The sequence below is a fragment of the Callorhinus ursinus genome, unplaced genomic scaffold, assembly GCF_003265705.2.
Source record: "Callorhinus ursinus isolate GAN/ISIS: 27379988/994484 unplaced genomic scaffold, GSC_fseal_2.0 scaffold3, whole genome shotgun sequence".
Lineage (NCBI taxonomy): Eukaryota > Metazoa > Chordata > Mammalia > Carnivora > Otariidae > Callorhinus > Callorhinus ursinus.
The window spans coordinates 51,670,899-51,693,192 of record NW_027397065.1 but is presented as its reverse complement, the minus strand read 5'-3'; the positions used below and the strand labels follow the sequence as shown (position 1 = coordinate 51,693,192).

At 48.0% G+C, this 22,294-nt stretch overlaps 1 protein-coding gene across 2 annotated transcripts in view; it reads right to left on the bottom strand.

The window, feature by feature from the left end:
* Positions 1–4,591: 4,591 nt before the first annotated feature.
* Positions 4,592–22,294, bottom strand: part of PDE6A (phosphodiesterase 6A) — a 56,591-nt gene continuing 38,888 nt past the window's right edge. For both annotated transcript variants that reach the window (XM_025867262.2, XM_073890874.1), the window contains 5 exons: positions 10,728–10,791; positions 10,365–10,439; positions 8,757–8,840; positions 6,999–7,146; positions 4,592–5,139 (listed from right to left, as the gene is read on the bottom strand). In XM_025867262.2, coding sequence (XP_025723047.1) covers positions 5,060–5,139; positions 6,999–7,146; positions 8,757–8,840; positions 10,365–10,439; positions 10,728–10,791 — 451 coding nt within the window. In that variant the 3' untranslated portion in view covers positions 4,592–5,059. The remainder of the gene's footprint in view (positions 5,140–6,998; positions 7,147–8,756; positions 8,841–10,364; positions 10,440–10,727; positions 10,792–22,294) is intronic.

The window sequence follows — 22,294 nt, the reverse complement described above, 5'->3', positions numbered from 1 at the left end:
ATTCTGGGGGTGGGGGGAGGGCTGGGGGGCCTGGCCATGGCCTTTGGTATGGTCCACTGAATAGCCAAACAGGTCTTTTGGTTTGTTTTTGTATTTTGTATTTAAAAATTCTTGTCAAGTGTTTTTGTGTTAGGAATAAAAAGTCATAAACAATTCCCAACTTTGTTTCTTGAGGGGTGTTCTGATTCCGAAGGAAACAGGTTGGAGATCTCAAGGGGTGTGTGGTCAGGGCGGTCAGTGGGACAGGGAGGTGGACCACCCGAATTTCCAGATGGTCTCTGGGGAAGATAACCATCCAGAAGTCCGGGTCAGTGTAGTCCGCTCTGGAAATTCACCCCCACCTCCTTGTGCCACGGTATTCGTATTGGCTTTGAGCATCTGCTTCCTCCAGAGGCGGCTGCAAAGGTTGAAACCAACACCAGGTCCCTCTCCCCAACCCCAGGTTTCTAAAGAGACGGTGTCTGTAGCTAGCCTTAATCGACTAGGCGAGGTGGTCCCTATGGTCCCTTCCAGCATTTCCAAATCCTGGACTCAAATCCTTTTCTCTTGGTGTGATCATGCAGCCTAGAGAATTCTGAGCAATAGGGAGCCGGGGCTTTCCCCGGCTCTGTGACAGGGTCAAACCAGGGAGTGGCTGAACTTGTCAGGTTTGGGCATCCCCAGGGGTACTACTGTAGGGGGCATTATCTATCAGGAAGCTCAACAAGGTAACTACAGCCTGGGGTGCGTGAGCGCAGGCTGTGTGTGCGTGCGTGTGTGTCTGCTTGTGTGCATGCCTGTGTTTGTGTGTATGTATGGAATTACATTGATGCATTTCTTGAGAAAGGTGCAAGAATTTCACCTACACAGAGGGACACATCTGCTTTGTTATTTATAATAGAAAGCTAAATTTTAATTTTTTAAAGGACACTGCTAATGACTGAGAATCGAGTTTTTAGTTTTGCTATTTTTTTTAATTGGTAGAGGATTTTTATATATTTTTTCCATTTTGTTGGGTTGTGTCCTTATTTATATAAATACTTTATCTGTAAGAGGCAAGGAAGACACCTTCTTTGCTTTTAATTATTGTGGTTGTCATCGTCCCTATTTTATTTCTGGTGTGATTTATCTGTGTTACCTTCTAAATGAGAAACCGTTTTCCTGTATTTGTACATTGTCAGATTCTATAGTTTCATAGATAATTTAACCAAATTGCTCTATGTATTATTATTCTGTGAGTATAAAGTTCTATTTTAACGTCTGTAAATACTTCAGAACTGGCTTCTTTCCTCAGACTCCCAGTGTGGGGTTATTGTTTACATCACAAAAACTGTAGAATCTCTATGCTCATGTACTGTAAATAGTGAAGTGATCTGCTTATACATAAACTTAACAAATACACTATGGAGATTAAAAAAGAAAATACCACCCACAGCCCCATCTAGGTGTGACTTTATTTGTCGGCGTGCTTGCTGAGGGACACCCTGCCCGCTAAGTGGGAAAAGGATTCTGGTTTCAGGGTCACTTTCCCCGAGAAGAGCCTGGTCAAGGTGGGCCCCGCAGCACCCCCCTGCCCCCCCAGCCCTCTAAGCTCCGTTTTCCTCCTGTCACATCGCATGGCGATCGTGAACCAGTCGCACTCAGCCTCCCCCAGCAGCCATTCCGTGACCAGCTTTTCGCCATGACTTTTTGAAAGTTTTCCCGCTTTCTGCACAAGGACTTCCTTGTCTGGCTACAGTTCCTTTTTCACACGAGCACACTAAATAAACATGCGGAAAGCGATATTTTGACATGTCTTTAAGCAAAAACACCAACTGACAACTGCAAAAGTTTCTGGTCAAAAAAAAACAAAACAAAAAACCACAGACACGCAGAAAAAACCGTTTCTGGCCAGAGGATCCGAAGAACAGACTTGCGCTGTGTGCTGCATGTGGGTGACTTGGAACTATTTTCCTTTGCTCACTCAGCCCCAGCAGGAGCAGTGAAGATGTGATTCTCTGTCTTGGACGTGTGTGTCATTTCCTTGGTTTCAGGCTCTCGCGGATTTAGCCGTATTTTGCCGTAAAACTGCTTTAGCTTTATTTTCTAGGTGCAGTTGGAGTGCAAGAGCCCCATGGATTCCCCCATGTGCCCCCAGAGGGTGGAAACATTGGTGAAGAAAATCATAGATCCACGAGAACAAGTACAATAAGCCGTTCCATTTTATGTTCTGTGCAAGCTATTTCCAAGTTGTTGATTTCCTATGTAAACTAGCTCTCGTTTTCAGGTGATTTATTTTTGCAGTCTGGAAATGGTTTGGATTTCTGCAGTTGGAGAGAAGCCCATCATGATACTTCCCGTGCAGATGAATGGGGATGTTTCCGCTGGGCAGCGGGGTACCGCGACTTGAGTTGGTCTTTAGCAAGGTTATCCATGGGACTGATCACTCAGTATCTGTTGCCTCCTTGCTTGATGGTAAAGTCCAGGAAAGCAGGGCTGCTTTTCTATTCATAGCAGGGTGCCCAACCCTATTGCTCAGGAATTCCTGAATGGACGAGTGAATGGATCCTATCCGTGGCCTGATGACTGGACACAGGTAGGGAGGCAGCCAAGCCACGGAGTCACAGAAATAATCCCTTCAAAGATGCACTCAATGGTGTGGGAGATGTAGAGGCTCAAGACCTGTGTTTGAGACCCAACTCTGCCACTTCTGTATTGTGCGAACTTGCACAAGCCACCCCTTTGGCCCCTGGTTTCCCCGAGTATGAAACAAAATGATCTGCTCAGATGAACTCAGAGGTCCCTTATGTTCTAAAAAGGCTGGTTCTCAGAAGCAGTATGGTGCAGAGAAAATGGTTACAAGCCAGGAGTCTGATGCCAGGCTGTTTGGCTTTGAGTCCTGACTCCACCACTTACCAGCTGGGTGTCCTTGGGCAGGTTTCTTAACCTCTCTGAGTCTCGTCCTCATGTGATAAATGAGGCTAGTGATAGTTTCCAATCCTTAGGGTTGTGAGGGTGAAATTAGGTCGTGAACAGTACCTAGGACATCATAGGAGGTACTTAATCAACAGAAGCTGCTATCCTCATGCATGGTCTTATTGGTGCTAACCATAGCCCTGTGAGGGGCATGGCGGGGACTGGGACTCTCATGTGACAGTTGGGGAAGGCTGAGGACTGGGGAGAGCAGAGGGAACCTGCCCAAGGAATGGAGCCAGGACCAGGATCTGTATGTTCCTGAGTGACACTTACCTCTCCTCTTTACCCTGCCACTTAACCACTAAATGTGGCGTGCTTGGGGACATGTTGCTGTTGAAATGCTCTGAGAGTGTCAATTTCGGGAGAGTTAAAAGATGAGCGTTCCAGACCCAGCTCCCTAGTGACATCCTGACCTGCAAACATGGTCAGGGCTCCTGTGCCAGGAGCCGGGAGTGATCGCTGTGGCAGTCACAGGGCCATGTGCTCTGTACGCTTTGTTCTCTGTGACTCGGGGCATCTGGAGGGAAGCGAGGGAACGGTGCCACGAACTTGGCCCAGCTTATGCCTTCACTAGCCTTCATTCCTCATTTACATAAAAAGGGAGGTTGGAGGAGATCCCTGGTTTACACAGAGTTTGGAGACACCCTCTGGTCCCCTCCTCCAAGCAAATGCTTTAATACGTTAGCCTCTGCTTTAATACATTCTCTCTGGGAGGAAGAGAAGTTCTAGAGCTATCGTCCACCTTGAGAACCAGGGACAGCGGAGCATGAGGCGAACAGGTAAATCCAGAATATGGGACAACTGACACTGTTTCTGCACCGTCATTGGCAAAGGAAAAAGAGGAAGGAGTGCTTTTGTAGATTAAAAGAGGCTTAAGAGACATAACAGTTAAAGTGTGAAACTCGTTTGGATCAGATTCAAGCAAACCAACTAATTAGGACACTTTTGCAACATTGGGGGCGAGGCAACGGACAGGCATCCCCAGCTGGGCTCCCCAGAAGGCAGCCTCTGCAGTGGTCTTGGTCTGCAAGGTGCATATTAAGGAATGCCCATAGGACCAACACCTGCGGAAGGGGAGGGAGTAGGAATGGGCAGAGGGAGAAGCTGAGCTGTGGTGGAGCTCCGGTGGCAGCCTTGGTGATCCCAGCAGGAATCCTGGAGCTAGAAGGGCCCTCTGGAGTTGTCCCGTGAGGGGCCAAGGTGGCCGCGCCTTAACAGGCATGGGTCCATCGTTGTGTGTAGGCCATCCTGGGAAAGGGCGTGACCTTGGACAAAGTGTCTCCTTGGAGCTGAGGTCATGTTTGTGGGACAGCACTGAGAGCAGCAGGGACCGCAGGTCCTTTACTCTTCAGGAAAGTGTCTGTGCAGCTCATCATGGCCTCTACCACAACTGGATGTGAGGTGTTCATTTGCTGCACGTGATAATGATGTGGTTATATTAGAAAACACCCAGATGTTTTTGAAGACATGTAATGGAGGAGTGAAATGGTATGTCTGAAACGTGCTTGTAAATACTTCAGCTAAAGAGAGCCTGGGTGGTTCCTTTGGGGAAGAGCATGCAACTCTTGATCTCGGGGTTGTGAGTTCGAGCCCCGTGTTGGGTGTAGAGATTACTTCAATCAATAAATACACTTAAAAAAAAAAAGAAGAAGACAGACCATCAATTTAATAAAGAAAAAACTTCAGCTAAGAGAAAAAAATGCAAAAGAAATGTAAAAGGATGGATGAGCAAATGTGGCAAAATCTTGATATTGGAATCTGGGTGATGAGGAAGGTGGGAGGGATTTGTTATACAGTTCTCTACTTTTGAGGATGCTTGACAATTGTTACAAGAAAACAAACAAAGTATAAGGACAAAAATGATTCTAAGCAAGCAGGTGAAGCTGGCCTTAATGAAATGTTTAATTGATATCTATGAAAGCTAGAATGTTGGTTTTAGCTCAGTAAAATACTCAAAACAAAAAATGTTTGAACACCACTAGATAGGATGTAAGCTAAATTCTCTTTCAGCTTTCAAATCCTATTACTCTTTTGCTTCGCAAGCAGGCTTTTGGTTTTCTGCTGGCTTGGGTAGTGTCTTTCCGCAAAGGGTGGTGCCATTCCGTTCAGCCGATGCTGGTCAGCATTACTGGATACAGCAGGACTTGGATGCAGGTGTGCCCCCTGCTTGGCTGGGGCTGCCCCCTGGCTGATTTCCTGCCGCTGCTGCAATCAGACAGAAAGAGGACCCCCTAGGTGAGAGGAGGCTACCGTGCGCTTCCCCTTTGCCCTGGTTTAGACCAAGAGTTGCAAATTCAGGGGCTTTCCGCGGCTGACAGATAATCACACGTAGAAGGCAAGCCAAGAGAAACCAAGAATGGCAAATAAGAATAAGGAAAAGAGCGGCACAATCGTGATGATAAACGGCAACCAGCACTTGTCACCACTGTCTGAGAGACAACAGGGAGTGGTGGAGACTGAGGCAAACTGGAGAGATCCCCGGTCCTGTCTAAAGGGGGCAGTTAAAAGGCAAAAGCCACTCAGCTCCAGCTCATTGTTGTCCTATAGAAATGCAGACTGATGTGGCTGAATACTGATCTTTTATTTTATTTATTTATTTAAATTTTATTTTTTGTTTGTCAGAGAGAGAGAGAGAGCACAAGCAAGGGAAGCAGCAGGCAGAGGGAGAAGCAGACTCCCTGCTAAGTGGGGAGCCCGATGTGGGGCTCAATCCCAGGACTCTGGGACCATGATCTGAGCTAAAAGCAGACGCTTAACTGAATGAGCCACCCAGGCATCCCGAATACTGACCTTTTAAAAAAGAAATGCTGGAAATCTGGATTTTTTAAAATCTGAAATATCCCAATTTTAAAACATATCTGCAGGCTACACGTTTGCACAGACCTGCCACTAGCCCCAAAGATAATTTGCAAATTAGAAAAAGATTCATCTTCCTCAGGACACTTTACTGCCATTTCTGGAAAATTGTAATAACCATACAAACCTATGATGACTAGGGCGCCTGGGTGGCGCAGTCGGTTAAGCCTCCGACTCTTGGTATCGGCTCAGGTCGTGATCTCAGGATCATGAGATCGAGCCCCGCGTTGGGCTCCATGCTCAGCGAGGAGTCTGCTTGGGATTCTCCCACCCCATTTCCCTCTGCCCCTCCCCCTGCTTGCATGCTCTCTCTCTCTCTTTAAAATAAAATAAATAAATCTTAAAAAAAAAACCCAAATCTATGGTGAGTGTCATGTACGGGACACCTCCTGGAGCTTTGCAAAAAGCAGCCCTTGCAAAATACAAACAGTACCTCCACGTTTGCAGCCACCAGTTTAGAATCTCCCCGTGATGCCAGAGCAGAGCTGGAGCCATGACAGGGTCCATGAATAAGAACACGGGTAGAGGGGCAGGTGTGCAGAGGCGGGCAGTCCGAGTGGGGCCTGGACTACAAGTCAGGTCCTGTGAGGGAACTGGGCTCACACAACCCACAAAAGAAATGACCCAAGGGAGGGAGAGTGTGCTGTCAATCGGGAAGAGCTGGAGCAAACAAATCCCATCTGATTCCTGAAGGCGGGACTATGGCCGCTAGGTGGAGGTTTCAACAAGGAGAAGAACTGCAGCTCAGGGAAGAGCCTTCTAATAGTGGTACTGAAAGAGGATGTCATGTACGGTAGTGAGCCCCCCATCACTGGTAGTGTGTAAGCAAAGGCTCACAATGGTATAGCGAGCATTCAAACACCAGACAGAAAGCCAGAAACACGGCCCCTCAAATTCCTTCAACCTGTAATTCTAGGTTTTCTCCTTGGCCCCTGGGTAGGGCCCTATGTGCACAGCCTTGGAATTGGAATCTGTCCTGCATTGGCTGGGGGACAGTTGGGAATCCTAACTGGGAGGCTCAGTCTTGGGAATGAGACTCTTCCCCTGACTGTGCCTTGGCCACGGTACTTCATCCCAGCGAGCCTCAGCACGCCGTTGTGTGCAGAGTGAGGGCACTAACAGGAGCTGGGGAGGCCTGCACGGGACCACACGGCTGGGGCTCTGAGACCAGGCCAGGCACGCTGTGAGTGCTCCGTGTGTCCACACACCTTGCTTGGCTGCCTCTCGCTTTTGCTTCTCCTCCTCCAGGGTCTTCATCTTGGCATCGTATTCGTCGGCGAGCGTCTTCCACTCCTTGCGGTTGTTGGTGATCCCATCCAGCATGGGAGTGATCTCCTCGTGGAAGCGGGAGAATTCCTGGAAGAGAGAGAGCCTCTGGCGCAGGGGCCACGCCCCAGGGTCCAGTGCAGGGGAGAGGCTGGGCTGAGCACGCCCACCACAGGAACGAGCTGCCTGGGGCGGCGGGCTTCCCGTCACCCAGTGGTCTGCGTGCTGACGCTGTGGGGCCTGCAGTCAGCAAGAGCCCATCCATCCCTCTCCTGCTTAAAACCCTCCTGTGGCAGCCCCTGTCCTTCAGGACGAAGTGCAGACTTCTTCACACGGCTTCCGAACCCCTCCAGGGCCACTGCCCTCGCCCCTTGACCATTTTGAACCCTCTGGGTGAGCAGAGTCCTCTAGTAGAAGCTCACAAAGCCTCTCTTCCACCTCTCACTTCGTCGTAATGACTCCCTTTGCCTGTGTCCCCCAGGGGCTGTGGCCTTGGAGAGGGCAGGGACAGTGGTGCCTTGTTCACGGAGGTGGCTTTGGCCCAGCACAGGGTCTGGGGCATAAAGACACCAGGAAACACTTGCTGAGAGAAACTGGGATTTGTGAAGGGGATTCTTACGGCCCCTTAACTCCAAGAATGAAAATAATGCCTTTGAGCATAGCACGTTATAGTTTATGCAGCGTTCTCTCCTTTGATCCCCAGAAACTCCTGGGAGGTGGGAAAACAGGATGCCTCCCTCCTAGATTTTCAGGGGAGGAAATCAAGATGCAGGTTGATGGAGTCGATTGGCTCAACGTGAGAACGGCAAATCCAGGGCCCACTGCGGAGTTCCAGCCAGAGCCGGCTGTGCTCAGAGCTCCTGGGTTTGGATCCAGCTCTGCTGCAAGCTGTGTGACCATGGGGAGGTGACCTACAGAGCTCAGCGTCAGCCATAAAGTCAGGACGGTACAGTACCTACCTCACAGGGCTGTGATAGTGCGTGCAGGGCATTCAGCCTCGCCTACCTGGTTTAGTAATCTTGCTGATGATAGTGGGGAGCACGGTTACACTGCCCTGTTGCTCTGAGGACCCCAGTTAGACAAGGTATAACAGAGAAGCACTGTCCTCCCCAGCACAGCAGAAATAGCCCGGGACTAGGGATCAGGTACCCTGGCTCTAGTCCTGGCTCAGGGCTGACTCCAGCAATGCTGGCCGGGTCATTTCTTATGTCTGGCCTCTGCCTCCTCAGGTTACACAGGACCAAAATAAAAATGACAAACGGGAGGCAGATGGTAGCACAAATCACACGGAGTTGGGAGCAGTGGGTTTTCAGTGGGTTTTCTCTGAGCAAGAGCTCAAAGAAATTCCAGACGATCTTTTGACAACTGGTTTACCTTGACCTATCACATTTCCACCAGCAAGGGAAGTTAGGAGGGTGTGTGTTTGATATGCCTCCCCTTTTCCTGTCTGAAACCACATTTAGTCATCTGTCCCTATGGTGTTGAGCAACTAGAGTGGGTGAAGCTCCAGGCTGTGGCCTGAGTAGACAGTCACTCAGGACCCCATCGGGCTGGACTGAGGACCAAATGCCAATGCAGATGAGAAGCTCTTTGTAAACACCCACCGGTCACTTGCCAGGGTTTATGATTCCTGATGGTGTTTGGGAATTCCTGGGTTTATCAGAGACACCTCTCTGGGCCTGAGAAAGCCAAGGACCTACCTTGTAGACAAAGGTGCAAACAAAGTCAATGAAGCCGACCTGAAGCTTGGGGAGTTCATCCGCCTTGTTTCTGTCCATCATGGGCTGTCGTGGAGGAGAAAAAGTTAACTGTACCGGGCTCCTCTTGGCATGATGCATTAAAAGGGACCCCCCCCCCCACCTAGGAAGCTTTCTTGTTCAAAACAAAACAAAACAAAAACCTAACTAAACCTGAACTCATCAAGTTTCCAGATCTGACTAGCGGTTTGCAGGAAATATGGGGATAAAGGAACATATTAAATAACACCATGAGAGTGCAATCAACCGAGTCCAGACTGTGGGAAACTACACAACAGAAGACCGACGGTCTTCAACAAGCAAGTACACGGCAGACAAAAACAAAAAAACAAAAACCAGGAGAAAATCTGCTATGTATTGAAAGAGACTCAAGAGACAGGACAACCAGAGGGAGTGTGGTCTGTGACTGGATCCTGATTCGAAAAAATCAAACCTAACTATTTTTCTCACTCGATCAGGGAAAATGAACAGAGATTAGATGATAATAAAGCATTATTTCTAATTTTGTGAGCGTCACAATGGTATTGGGGTGTGTGCGTGCCTGCATGCCCCACGTGTTTTTCTTATCTCTTAGAGACCCACACTAAAGTCTGTATGGAAAAAATGATAACATCTGGAATTTACTTTAAAATACTTCAACCAAAAGATAAGAAAATGCCTGAGGGTGGAGGGATAGATAAAACCAGAATGACTGTCACTAGTGGTGGTGGTTGAACCTGGCTGCTGGGTCTCTGGAGTTCGTTCACTAGACCCTCTACATGTTAAAGTGCGGAAAAGAAAGAAGAGAGATCCAAATCCGTGGCCCTGTGCTACTCAGGTTGGGACGCTCCCTGCTCAGTTGCACTCGGGCTCGCACAACCCTCACTGCCTGTGCCCTCCCTCCGGCCCTGCCCAAGCCTCACGTGGGTGCCCCCCCCCCCATCCTCAGCACTGCCCCAGGCTTCACCCATCCCCATCTCCATCAATGGCTCTGTCCTCAGAATGTCGCTCCCTCCTACCCCACCTCTGCTTCCCAGCCCTGCCCTTGCTCAAGGCCTTAGTGAACCTCTCCCTGGGCTCCTGGGCTCGGTGACTGTCCTAGCCAAGCCTACTTTCAGTGTTGATGGGTGCTCAGCTTGCCAAGGTCTTCCCCTTGCACGCTCCGTACTGTTAACACAGGGCCTGGGGAGGTGGCCTCCTAGACTGTTGGAACCGGGAGGAAATCTGTTTTGGGGTCCCCTTGTCCACCTCTACTTAGCTGAGGGAGCCAAGGATACCTACCCAAACTTGAGGAGGGCTTATGATTTAGGACGGCACACATTTGCCCAGCCCACTTCCAGAGTTGCTGCTTAGGCGGGTCTAGGATGGGGCCTGTGAATTCTCATCTCTAATATGTTCCCAAGTAATAAGGTTGATGGTGGTATGGGGACCATACTTTGAGAACTAGTGCATTAGGAAAAGGTCATCTCTACGGTAAGATCACACATGCCTATGTCAGGGGGCACGTCTGTCTATCAGGATAAGATCATACACACTCAACATCAGGCTGACGTCCCCCCACCCCCTACTCACAATGGGGTTCTGTTGCAGCACTGTGCGCTCAAGGTCACCTTGTTCCCAGAATTCCGCGGCAACCAGCAGAGCTACCTGCAATAGGCAGACCACCCCCCCCCCACCCCCGACAAAGTCAAGCCCCAGCCCAGATCTTCCTCCCTCTGCTCCCACCTTTCCTGGGTGTCCAGCTCAGTGAAAGTTAACCCCCACCCCTGCCTCGCCACCCCCTTTGTCATCATCACTGGAGAGGCACTAAAGTGGTTTCCGTGTCTTGGCAGATGAGGCGAAAGTGGGCTGCTTCTGGAACGGGGAGTCCAAGCCACATCAGCTGCTGTCGTGATGCCGGGACTCCCCTCCTCTCAGGTCAGGAGGGGTCCATACCTTACTCTGCACCTCCCAGGGCTTGGTGATGGCCGAGAGATCACAGGCGGTCATCATCATGGCCCTGCACACAAAGACACCATCCATCAATCCAGAGCTAATTAAGGCTGCAGGTGCTGGTTAATTCTAACTATCTCTCCTTTCTCTGCACCACATTGCAAGGAGGGGGTCACTACTGCATTGCATCTGGAGGTCGGGCTTTGAAGTCAGACAGAGATTAAAATCCTGCCTCTGTCAATTACCAGCAGTTTGGCATGGGGCAATTAAACCAACCTCTGTAAGCCTCGGTTTCCTTATCTGTAATAATAACGGTACTTTCCTCATGAAATGGGTGCAAGATTAAATGAGATAAGATGTGTACAAAAATCTTAGCAGAGGGCCTGGACATAGTATGTGCACAATAAATAGTGGCGATAATCATGAACATCTACTGGGTTTTTCTTATGTGACACGCACTGTTCTAGGTACTTTGGAAACATCGATTTCATTTCAATCTCAGCACCTCTTCAGAGTTCTTTCCGTCCTGTCTAGTGGAGACCAGTGTTTCTCAAGCTTTATCTCATCATCCTCCACCTTCCACATCAGCCTCTATACACATTTTTTCTGTAATCACTCCACCATGAAATCTTAATACCATAGACACGCTGTGTATCTGTTTGGAGGGCCACAGGTCACCTTAATACTTAAGGCTTTTTTTTTTTTTAAGATTTTTATTTATTTGACAGAGACACAGCGAGAGAGGGAACACAAGCAGGGGGAGTGGGAGAGGGAGAAGAAGGCCTCCCGCTGAGCAGGGAGCCCGATGCGGGGCTCGATCCCAGGACCCTGGGATCATGACCTGAGCTGAAGGCAGACGCTTAACGACTGAGCCACCCAGGCGCCCCTACCTAAGGCTTTTTGCTCCACCTCCAGGAACTGCTTTTTGCCTGGGCTGGGGAGTGATAGCACCCCCATTAAAAATGCATGGTATAAGAAGTACCACGTGAGTCATTTCAGGAAGCCTCACATGAAGTAGTAGAGAGAGGGATTGGGGACAGAAAGAATGGAAAGATAAACTCTTAAAGCAGTTTCACAATAACAGGAGGAAGGTAAGACAGGTATTATTACCTAGGTAGGTAGAGTAGAAGGCAGAGAAGGAGGGGACAGAGACAAAGAACTGGAGGAAGGGGGGAGTTGGGGAGGGTGTTTCAGAGCTGGGGGACAGCAGCATGCACGTCCGGGCTAGGAATCCAGGCTCGTGTGGTGTGGACATTGCTGGAAATGGAAACTGCATCCGAGAAGAAGTGGAGAGCTATTGAAGGTTGAGGACCCGGTCATGACCTCTTTCGAGCTGTGCGGCAGGAAAGCAGGCTGGCAGCACCCGGAGGGTGGCGCAGAATGGAGCGCGTGGGGAGGAAGGAGAGGATTTGCTGCGTTGATTCCGGGGAGGGCAGCAGGGCCTGACCTGCCGCTGTGTCTGCTGGTCAAGCTGCCTTGGTGGGCTCCACCTGATCTGGTGAGGCTTGGTGAGGCAGGTGGCCAGGGGCCGGGGAGAGGAGATAGTTGGAGAAGGCTGGGGGTCTTGCTGTTTGGATGATTTTACAGTTAACCAGCTGCATCTGGCATAATTTATATAAGCTGGTCTGGGAAGCCTTCAGAATTACTCATGGAACAAACTGGTGGTCACCAGAGGAAAGGGGGCTGGGGGAATGCGCAAAAGGGGGGAAGGAGGATGCGGAGACAAGCTTCTAGTGAGGGATGAATACACAGCATAGGGAAGACCGTCGGTGGTATTGTCACGGTGTCGGATGGTGACAGACGGGAGCTACACTTCTGGGGAGCACAGCATAACCTACAGGATGGTCCGATCACTATGCTGGACACCGGAAACCAGTGTAACATTGTGTGTCAATTATACTTCAGTAAAGAGTTATTCATGAAATACTATCAGGTTTAGTTATCTCTCATTAAGTAAACCCTCCAAAATTTGTAGGATTCTTTAAGTATATAAGCTTTCAGAACTGCATACATTTCTTTTGAAACACCTTCATGCTTTGTAATAGCTTCAAAATATATGCCTCTGCTTCCTATCAAGTGTCAGAGACCTGTTACCCTCAAATAAACTAAGCAAATGAATGTCTGGCCGTGCACACCAGAGTCCCCGGCTCCCTGTTACCCATCAGTAGCCACACTTTCAGTCCATGGGTAGGTGTGGCTTCAGGAGAACACTGGATGTTTACTTTCCTTGGCAGGAGAGTTGGTGTGAAAATCACTCCCACAGCTGGGGAAACACACCCGGTGTTTTACAGACAGAGTCTGTGGGCCTGGGAATGGGGGAGCAGGGGAGTGAGGACTTCTGGGCACCAGAAAGGCAAATCCAAAGCCTCGTGCCCTAAAGACAAGGCCTTGCATTCACTTCAGCACCATCTCCTTAGGTGCCGTGGGGCCAAGGCGCTACGCTAGGTCTTGGGCATCCAGAGAGTCTGGCAGAGAGCTCACAGGCACTCAGAGAACCGACAGCAAAAAGCTGTCATCACAATATGCTAAGGGAGATGGCAGAAAGAAGTACAAGTTTTAAGAGGGGAAAAAAAAAATCTGAAGGTGAGAGCAACTAGCTCAGGTCAGGGGGCATGCAAGAGATGACAGTGGAGGAGGGTCCTGAGGGGTGCATAGGAGTTCTCCAAGAAAGGGTACAGTCAGGAGAGATGCAGTGGAGAGTACGCAGGATTGCCCAGGGCAGAGGGTTATCCAGGAGGGGGCTGGTTCACAGGCTCCCTGCTCTCTGAAAGCTTACCCACGCATTGGGGAGTCACGCATTTACCACACTAATGGATGTGAATGTGTAAACATTCTCTGGGGGAAAGGAATTCGATTCTTGAAGAACAGGTCTGAACCATCAGGGAGGGCTCCCTCACCGAAGTGACCAGGACCTGAGGTCTGGAGACAGTGTAGCTGTCCATTTGGTAAAGGACTAGGTGGGCGAACACATTCCCAGCAGAGAGAACATCCAGTGCAAAGGCCCTGGTGGAAGGAAGCCTGGCACATTCAAAGAGCTAGAAGGTGGGAGGAGCTCAGGAAGCAGCAGGAAATGGGGGGGGAGACGAGGCCCAGGGTATAGCCAGGGCAGGCCCGCAGAGCCTGGGCCGTGCCAGGGGACCGTCTTCATGCCAAGAACAACAGGAAAAGCTTCCAAAGGAGAGTTTGAACAGAAGCCTGAAGCAACCAGATTTGCATTTTACGGGGTCACCGTGGCTTTAGTGTGGAGGGGACAGGAACACCAGCAGGGAGGTCCAGCCAGGAAGCCATTGCAGGACCCGGACAAGTGTCCGGATAAGCAAGGCTTTTAAGAAATAGACTCAACAAGGCGTGGGGCTAGATGAGACGTGCCTAGTCAGGACGAGGGAGGTGGCAGCATGGGGGAGGGCAAAAGACAACGGGCTTCCCAGGCAGAAAAAAGCAAAAGTCACAAAGACTTTGTATGTGGAGACATGTGAACCTTAGCCTCTGGGTAAGCAAGAGGCATCAAGAGGAGGAGGGCATGGAATGAATGGAGAACCGTCTATAAAATGCCATGCAGGGGGGCGCCTGGGTGGCTCAATGGGTTAAGCATCTGCCTTCGGCTCAGGTCACGATCCCAAGGCTCTGCACTCAGCGGGGAGCCTGCTTCTCCCTCTCCTTCCTGCTTCTGCTCTCTCGCTATCTCTGTCTCTCTGTCTCTCCAATAAATAAATAAAATCTTAAAAAAAAAAAGTGCCAGGCAGGGCTTTGGAATCAGAGCAACTAGATCTCTGCTCTTCTCCTTACGTGCTGTGTCAGGGCAAGTGACTTCATGTCTTTGAGTCTCTGTCTGTTTTGTAAAAGGAGATAATCATATTAGATTGCATCGTGAAATTCTGACTTTGTGGGTCAAAAACAATCAAAAGTCAACAATTTCATACGGTTTGATGTAATACATGCGTCCTACGGGCTACTGTGACCATCTCATAAGATGATCCTGTGAGTGCGCACATTGTCCACATTTTCTTTATCATCGCCTTCATCACGTTAACCACGGTCACCCAGGTGCGCAGGGCTTGCTGATGGAAGCAAGCTGAGCTCCTGCTCACCTGGCCCGTCGTCAAGGCAGATCTCTCTTCCGCAAGGCTTTGCGGCTCAGTGGCGCTTCTTCCCGACCCCTGGCTGACCTCTGAAAGCACCCCAGCCAACCCGGCAGGGCATTTAGACACTCCTGGAAATGCACCGGGCCTGGAGGGTGTGGCCTGCCAGGGAGGGCCTAGGAAGCCTGAGAAAGCTGTGGGTGTGCAAGAGAGGGAGAGGGTGAAGGTTTCCGGTCCCCGATGCTCCAGTAATGTGCATGTGACACTGCGTAAGTCCTCACTCTCTCATTTGCAAAACACTAGACCAGGGACTGGCAAACTTTCTCTGTAAAGCGACAGACAGTAAATAATTTTTGCAGACCATGTGGGTTCTGTTTCAGCTACTCAACTCTGGCATCGTGACGTGAAAGCGGCTGGAGGTAAGTAAAGGCAGAGGGCCCAGGGCGCAGGATACTTTTAGAGGCCTGTGAAAATGTTTGAATTTTATTTTCAAGTCAGAAGAAAAAAATAATATAATAATGATGGAGATGTAAGAGTGAATTCAGCCTGCATTATATTGGTCTTTATACCAGCACAGTCATAAAATACCATTTTTTAAAAAATTTATTTTAATGGAGGAAGAAGCCACGGAGGCAAAAGTGCCTAGGACCCACCAAAGTCATAATGTGGCCATCTGCAGAAAAATAAAATGTTATTTATGGGTATTGAAATGTGAACTTCTTATACCTTTTGTCAGGAAAGCTTTTTTTTTTTTTTTAAGAGTTTATTTATTTATGTCACAGAAAGAGACACAGCGAGAGAGGGAACACAAGCAGGGGGAGTGGGAGAGGGGGAAGCAGGCTTCCCACCGAGCAGGGAGCCCGATGCGGGGCTCGATCCCGGGACCTGGGACCATGACCTGAGCCGAAGGCAGACGCCTAACGACTGAGCCACCCAGGCGCCCCAGGAAATCCTTTTTTGATTATTTCCCACCCAATCATTTAAAAATGGAATAGGCATTTTCGCTCATGAGTGGTACAAACACAGGTGGCAGGCCTCACACCCCAGCGCTGAAGGATCCCAAAGCCCCTCCAACTCATGGTCTGGTCAGACTGTGAGGAGGGAAACTGGAAATTAAGTGGAGACGTGAGGGGTTTCATGAAGAATGGGCAGTCACACCCTCCTTCGAGAGTTACTTTCACACCTCAGCCCAAAGTCACTATATTGAAGTAGGGTCACCTAAGAACTAGCTATGCAGCTAGGAAAGGCCGGTTGGTTTAGGTTGTGTCAAGGGGTTAGGTGTGGACCTCAGAGTAGATGGCGCTCACTGACAGGAGCCCTCCAAGGTCATCAAAGCACGGGGCGGGGGAGGGGAATGTTGAGTGTTTTCCTAACAACAACCAATTCTGACACCAACTTCGTGTCCTACGATTCAATTCTGACACAAACTGTCAGACTCCACAGGCTTAAGGGCTCAGTCCCCACAAGACTGCCCTCGCTTCAGAGGTCAGTCACAAATACCAGGTCCTCCGGTTACCCACACTCTTGTCCAACTTGGCTACAAAGTCGGGGGTTCCCACAAACATTGCCTTCGGATTCAAAAATTTGCTGGGACAGCTCACAACATTCAGGGAAACTCTTTACTTACAGGATACACTTCAGGAATAGCCAATGGACAAGAGGCACAGGAGAAGAGATGGGGTGGGAGTGGGGCATATGCAGAGTTTCCACGCCCTTGTCACATCCCCAGCACCTCGATGTGTTCACCAACCCAGCAGCTCTTCGCACTCTGTTGTTTAGAGATTTCTACCGTGTGAGCATGCTTGATTAAATCACTAGCCACTGGTGACTAGCTCAGTTTCTAGCCCCTCTGTTCTGCACAGAGATTGAGGGTGGGAGCTGGAAGTTCCGAGCTTCTAATCATGCCTTGGTCTTCCCTGGTGATCAGCCCCCATCCTGAAGCCCTCCAGGAACCCACCCAGAGTCGCCTCAGTAGAACAAAAGACACTCCTATCACTCCTACAGCTCAGAACATTCCCAGGGTCTTAGAGCTCTGTGTCCGGGAACTGGGCACAAAGACCAAACACATACATCTTCTTAAAGCCCAGGAAGCTCCCCACACCGCTAGGTGCTGTGAGCAATACTGCACAGCACTCCGTGCCCCAGCTCAAACCCCATGATGATCCATCAGGTAGAATTAGGAAGTAGGATCCTTCGTGCTCTTTGAGCGGATGAGGAAACTGAGGCATGGGGAGGTGAAGTAACCTGCTCAAGGTCACACCAAGCGGTAAGTGAGAGAGCAGGGACTTGAACCCTGGTGGTGGGTGCCAAAGCCCTTCACTGGGCAATAGCCGCACTCTACCCACGTGGGAAGGTCTAATTGCATGTCATTGAGGGACCCTAAGACTGCTTCACAGCAGTGGTTTTCAGTCAGGGACTGTATTTTGTCCCTAGGGGATATTTGGCAATGTCTGGAGACATTTTTGATTGTCACAACTAAAGAGGACGCTGCCACTGGCATCTTGTAGGGAGAGACCAGGGATGCTATGAAACATCCTACGATGCACAGGACAGCTCTCCACAGCGAGTTGTCCCCAGATTTCAGCAGGGTAAACACTAACCTTAAGGTAGAGAAACCGGATTTACAGGCATTCAAACGGTCATTGAGTGCCTACCTAAAGAATTTTGCGAAATGTTTACTCTCTTATGTGTTTTTAAGTTGACATCTTGACAATTTCATCATATGCTTAAATATTTGCAAAGGATCTAATTTATAGCACATTATAAACATTGGCATTTAAAAATGAAGTTGTTACATCATTCTTTATATACAGAGGAATCTAAATGGCATAGCAGTGTCATGGCAACCTTTGGCCCATCATCCATTTAAAAATACATGAACAAGCTTTTCTTTAAGAGTTTAAAATTTTACATCCTTCCTTTTATCCATAAGCTTGTATCTCCACTTGACTTCACCCACGGATTTTATCCTAATTTTTTTTAAAGATTTATTTATTTATATGCGAGAGAGAGAGAGAGAGAGAGAGAGAGAGAGAGTGTTGGGGGGAAGCAGAGGGAGAGAGAGAATCCCAAGCAGACTCCCCACTGAGCGTGGAGTCCAACATGGGGCTTGCTCTCACGACCATGAGGTCATGACATGAACTGAAACCAAGAGTCAGACACTTAATCAACTGAGCCACCCAGGCGCCCCATCCTAATGTTTTATATTTGTGTGTGTGTGTGTGTGTGTGTACATGAGTACATATGCAAGTATATATATGTATATCAATGATCACTGATCACCATTTCACACTAATCTGTAACCAAATACGCCCCTTAACTGAAATGATGTAACTAAAGATTTTCTTTCTTTGACCATAGGCCTCCAAGTACTGAAAACTTTTTGGGGAGGCACTTATTATATTTACACAGTTAACCAATACAACAAAGATATATTGCCTGTTCTTAGAAATAATTATTAAATGCTCAGGGTAAATTTTTTTTGGCAATTCATCTCTTAATGAGACAGGATGAGGCTTATTTAAAAAATCAGTTAATGGGCACCTTGGTGGCTCAGTCGGTTAAGCATCTGCCTGTGGCTCAGGTCATGATCCCAGGGTCCTGGGATCGAGCCCCGCATGGGGATCCCTGCTTAGTGGGGAGTCTGCTTCTCCCTCTCCCTCTGCCCCTCCCCCTGCTTGTGTGCTCGCTCTCTCTGTCAGATAAATAAGTAAAATCTTTTTAAAAAATCAGTTAATGAATGAATATTTCTTATTGCTAGATTAAGATAGGATTTAACATGTGTTTTATGCCAGTTTTTTTCTTTTTATAGATGCAAGTAATTAGAAGCCTTGGGAATGGAAATTTTGTTACAGCGATGTCACTCAATTCTTCCAAATTAACTGTTAAAAAAGTATACTGTGATCATTCTTCTGAATGATTTATCAGCTGACAATTCCATTAGGTTCTCCTTCAATTTTGTTTAAAGCAAAACTTTGAATCACTCACTTCCTCAATTTCTCGGAAGCATGCCATAAAGATTTCACCAAGGCTTCTAATTTAACTATTAATTACACCCCGGACACTTTCTCTGCAGCATTCTGGTTTAAGCCAAGATCCTCAGAATGGGTAAGGTCAGTTAAGATATTACTAATTTAAATATATCTTCCAGTGTTATATTTTTTATAAAGTGCTTTCATCCTCTAACAAGTTTTAACTTTTCATCAAAACTTTGCAGCTGCAGATTTGACTCGTTTAATTTACAGAAATGTTTGCCATATAACATCATTGGAAATGCCTGTCTGTTACTGTCCAGGAAAGCAAGCAGATCAGATAGATGTGTTTTTGTCAGAAAGAATCCATTTTTATTTTCCAATTCAAATAAGCATGTTAGAATGCATCCCAGCGTCATCCATCTTATTTTTTTATTCTCAGTTCTAAGAAAGGTAGACGCAGGTAGATAGATGGGTATGTAGGTGGAACAGATACACGGTAGCCAGCCAGACAGATAGATAGACAGATGATAGAAAATGGCACAGATTAAATGTGTGTTGCTACTCTCAGTACTTACTTTGATGCCCCTTTGCCCTGATATCAGGGGGGCATCCCTGGACAATGGTACATTCTCTGAAGTAAGACTGTTAAATAAAAAATGCCTTAGCTCCTGTTGCCCCACTGTACAATCCAGGACAGAATTCTCTTTCTCTAATGCCTTGTTATGCCTTATATATGTGTGGGGGGGCACGGGGAGAGAGAGAGAAAGAGACAGGGAAGGCCTGAGTAAGACTTTATTTTGTAAGGAGGGAGAAGAGTAAGGGGACCGTCAATGCTCCACCTCCTGGGCTGGGAGTAGGGCTGGGAGGGGTGTGTGTACCTCAGTTTGAAGACTTCCAGTTAAAACTCCCTTGGCTTTTGCAGGGATTGAAGTCCTGCCGCTGGCCTTTTTTTTTTTTTTTTTTTATTCTTTCTTTCTTTTTTTTAAATTAAACATTGTATCTGGGAAATCCTCCCTATCATTCTCTGGAAAGCCTGCCTCACATCCTGTTGTATGAACGTCCTGTGACGTAGCTGACCTGCTCCCCCATCAGTGGATATTGGTTTTCAGTCTGTTTGGCGATTACAAATAAGGCTGCGTCAACTAGCGGTGGACACAGTTGTACCTCGTTGGTACACGTTGGGGACAGTAGCTGGCGGGCAAATCCTGCCCGTGGGATTGCTGGGTCAGAGGATGGGCATTTACAGTTGGACCCAAACTGCTGCCCACAGAGGCCGTGTCTATTGACCCTCCTGCCACAGTGAACGCGATTAGATTGCTGTTGCCCCTCACTCTGCCCAGCACCGTGTGCTTGCAAACGTTTTCATCTTGACTGATTGGAGGGGTGAAAAAATTCTATCTCGCTGTGGTTTTATTTTGCATTTCTCTGACTGTGAGTCAGGTCATCTTTTCATATGTTTGCTTCCCTCTGTAATTCCTCTTCTGGGAAATGTCTGGGAAAAATGAGCCATTTGCCCATTTTTCTGTTGGATTAGTCTTTTTCTTGAATTGCATTAACACTTTATTTACTAAAGAAATGGGCTCTTTTTCTGTCAAAAGTTCTGTTGGATACATTTCCCAGCTTATCACCTGCTTTCTGACTTTAGCTATGCATTCTTACATGTGTTGTGCAGAAATCCCTAGTTTTTATGTAGTTAAATTTATCAATCTATTTATGACTTTTCAATTTTATGTCACACTTAGAAAAGCTCCCTTTGAAATTATTCTTTTTAATTCTACCATGCCTTTTCCCCTCTCTTCCTTTTTTTGGTTTGTTTTCTCATTATTTTAAGACCCTTGATTCATCTGGAACTTATTTTGCTATAGGAGTGAGATAGCGATCCAGCTTTGTGATCACCTATGGTATCATACAAAATATCATTGGTCTTTGTTTCTGGTTCCTGGAACAAAGCTTCTCAAACCCTTGGAATTTCCTGAGTGACAGCAGTGTCCTTCCTAGAAAGTCCACTATGGGTTTAGGCTAATGACCATGATTTAGTGTGGGGTCCCTAGAAAGGCTCAGGGTGGGATTGGACACCAGAAAATCCAAGCAAATTGAGGGCTGGAACCTTCAGCCCCACCGATCAACCTCTGTGAAACGGTGGGCGTTGGGGGAACTGTAGATTAAGCTCTGTAATGTTCAAACAATGGCGATTTGATGAGCTTCCAGGTTAGTGGAGCACCCACTTGCAGGGAAGGTAGAGCACCCCGTTCCACAGGGACAGATGCTTCCGTGCTAGTGACCCTTCTGAACCTCACTCTATGTATCTCTTCATTGGGCTGTTCTTCTGCATCCTTTATAATATCCTTTATAATAAACTGGTAGATATTAGGAAATGTTTCTCTGAGTTCTGTGAGCCGCTCTAGCATAGTAACAGAACCCAAGGATGGGGTCGTGGGAACCTCCAATTTATAGCCAGGTGGTCAGAAGCAGAAGTAGCAACCTTGACTTGCATTTGGTGTCTGCAGTGTGGCAGTCTTGTGGGACTAGCCCTTAACCTGTGGATTCTAATGCTATTTCCATATAGGCAGTGTCAGAATGGGGTTAAATTTGTAGGACGCCCAGTCTGGGTCCACCAAGAAATGGAGGAAAAAAAACCCATCAGACTACCTCCCGGTCTCAACATCATTTATGCACTTATCCCTTTCTTCACTGGTATAAAATCCACTTTAAAAAAAAAAAGTTTTATTTATTTCTCTACACCCCCCAGGGGCCAAACACACAACCCCGAGATCAAAAGTCTCATGCTCTTCCGACTGAGCTAGCCAGGCACCTATAAAATCCACCTTTAACACAGGCATAGTCTTTCCAGCTGCCCCCATTGACCCGTCCTACTCAAGTCTAGGACTGAACTGCCTTCAGTTCTGCTTCTTCCTACCATTACTCTTGTATTTCAGAATTTTCTGGCTATTCTTGCTTACGTATTCCTCATAAGAATTTTGGCATTGCTTTCTAATGATCCCTGAAATAAAGTTAATGTTTTCCTTGGACTCACCTTACATGAATCATTAATTAGGGAGAATAGACAACATTTAATACTAAGTGCCCTTATCCAAGAACAGGGTGTGCTTCTCACTTGCTTGATTTTTCTGCTGCTCCATTTTGAAATGTCCAGTCAGGCAGCGCCTGGTGCTCCTGGGAACAGCCATAGCCTGAGTGTGCCCCCCTTGCTCAGTGGGGGCGGGTCGCACAGCTCCTCAAGATCAGGGGCTCCGCCTGGTTGGACAACCGCAAGGCTGAGGGAAGGGCAGCTTGCCATTTGCCCCTCTTCCCGGAGCCTGTCCCGGCAGCCATCTCTTCTCCGTTGCAGAGACTTGCAACATTTGTGGTTCAATCACGCCTCATCTCCACAGAAGCATCTGGAGATAAAACCTGATAACTTCCTTGGGAATGGGGTCAAGCCTTCTCTTCCCTGACCGTTGATACCTGGGACTCATCACATGGGAGCCAGGAGACCATTTGGCTTGGGCCACCTAGT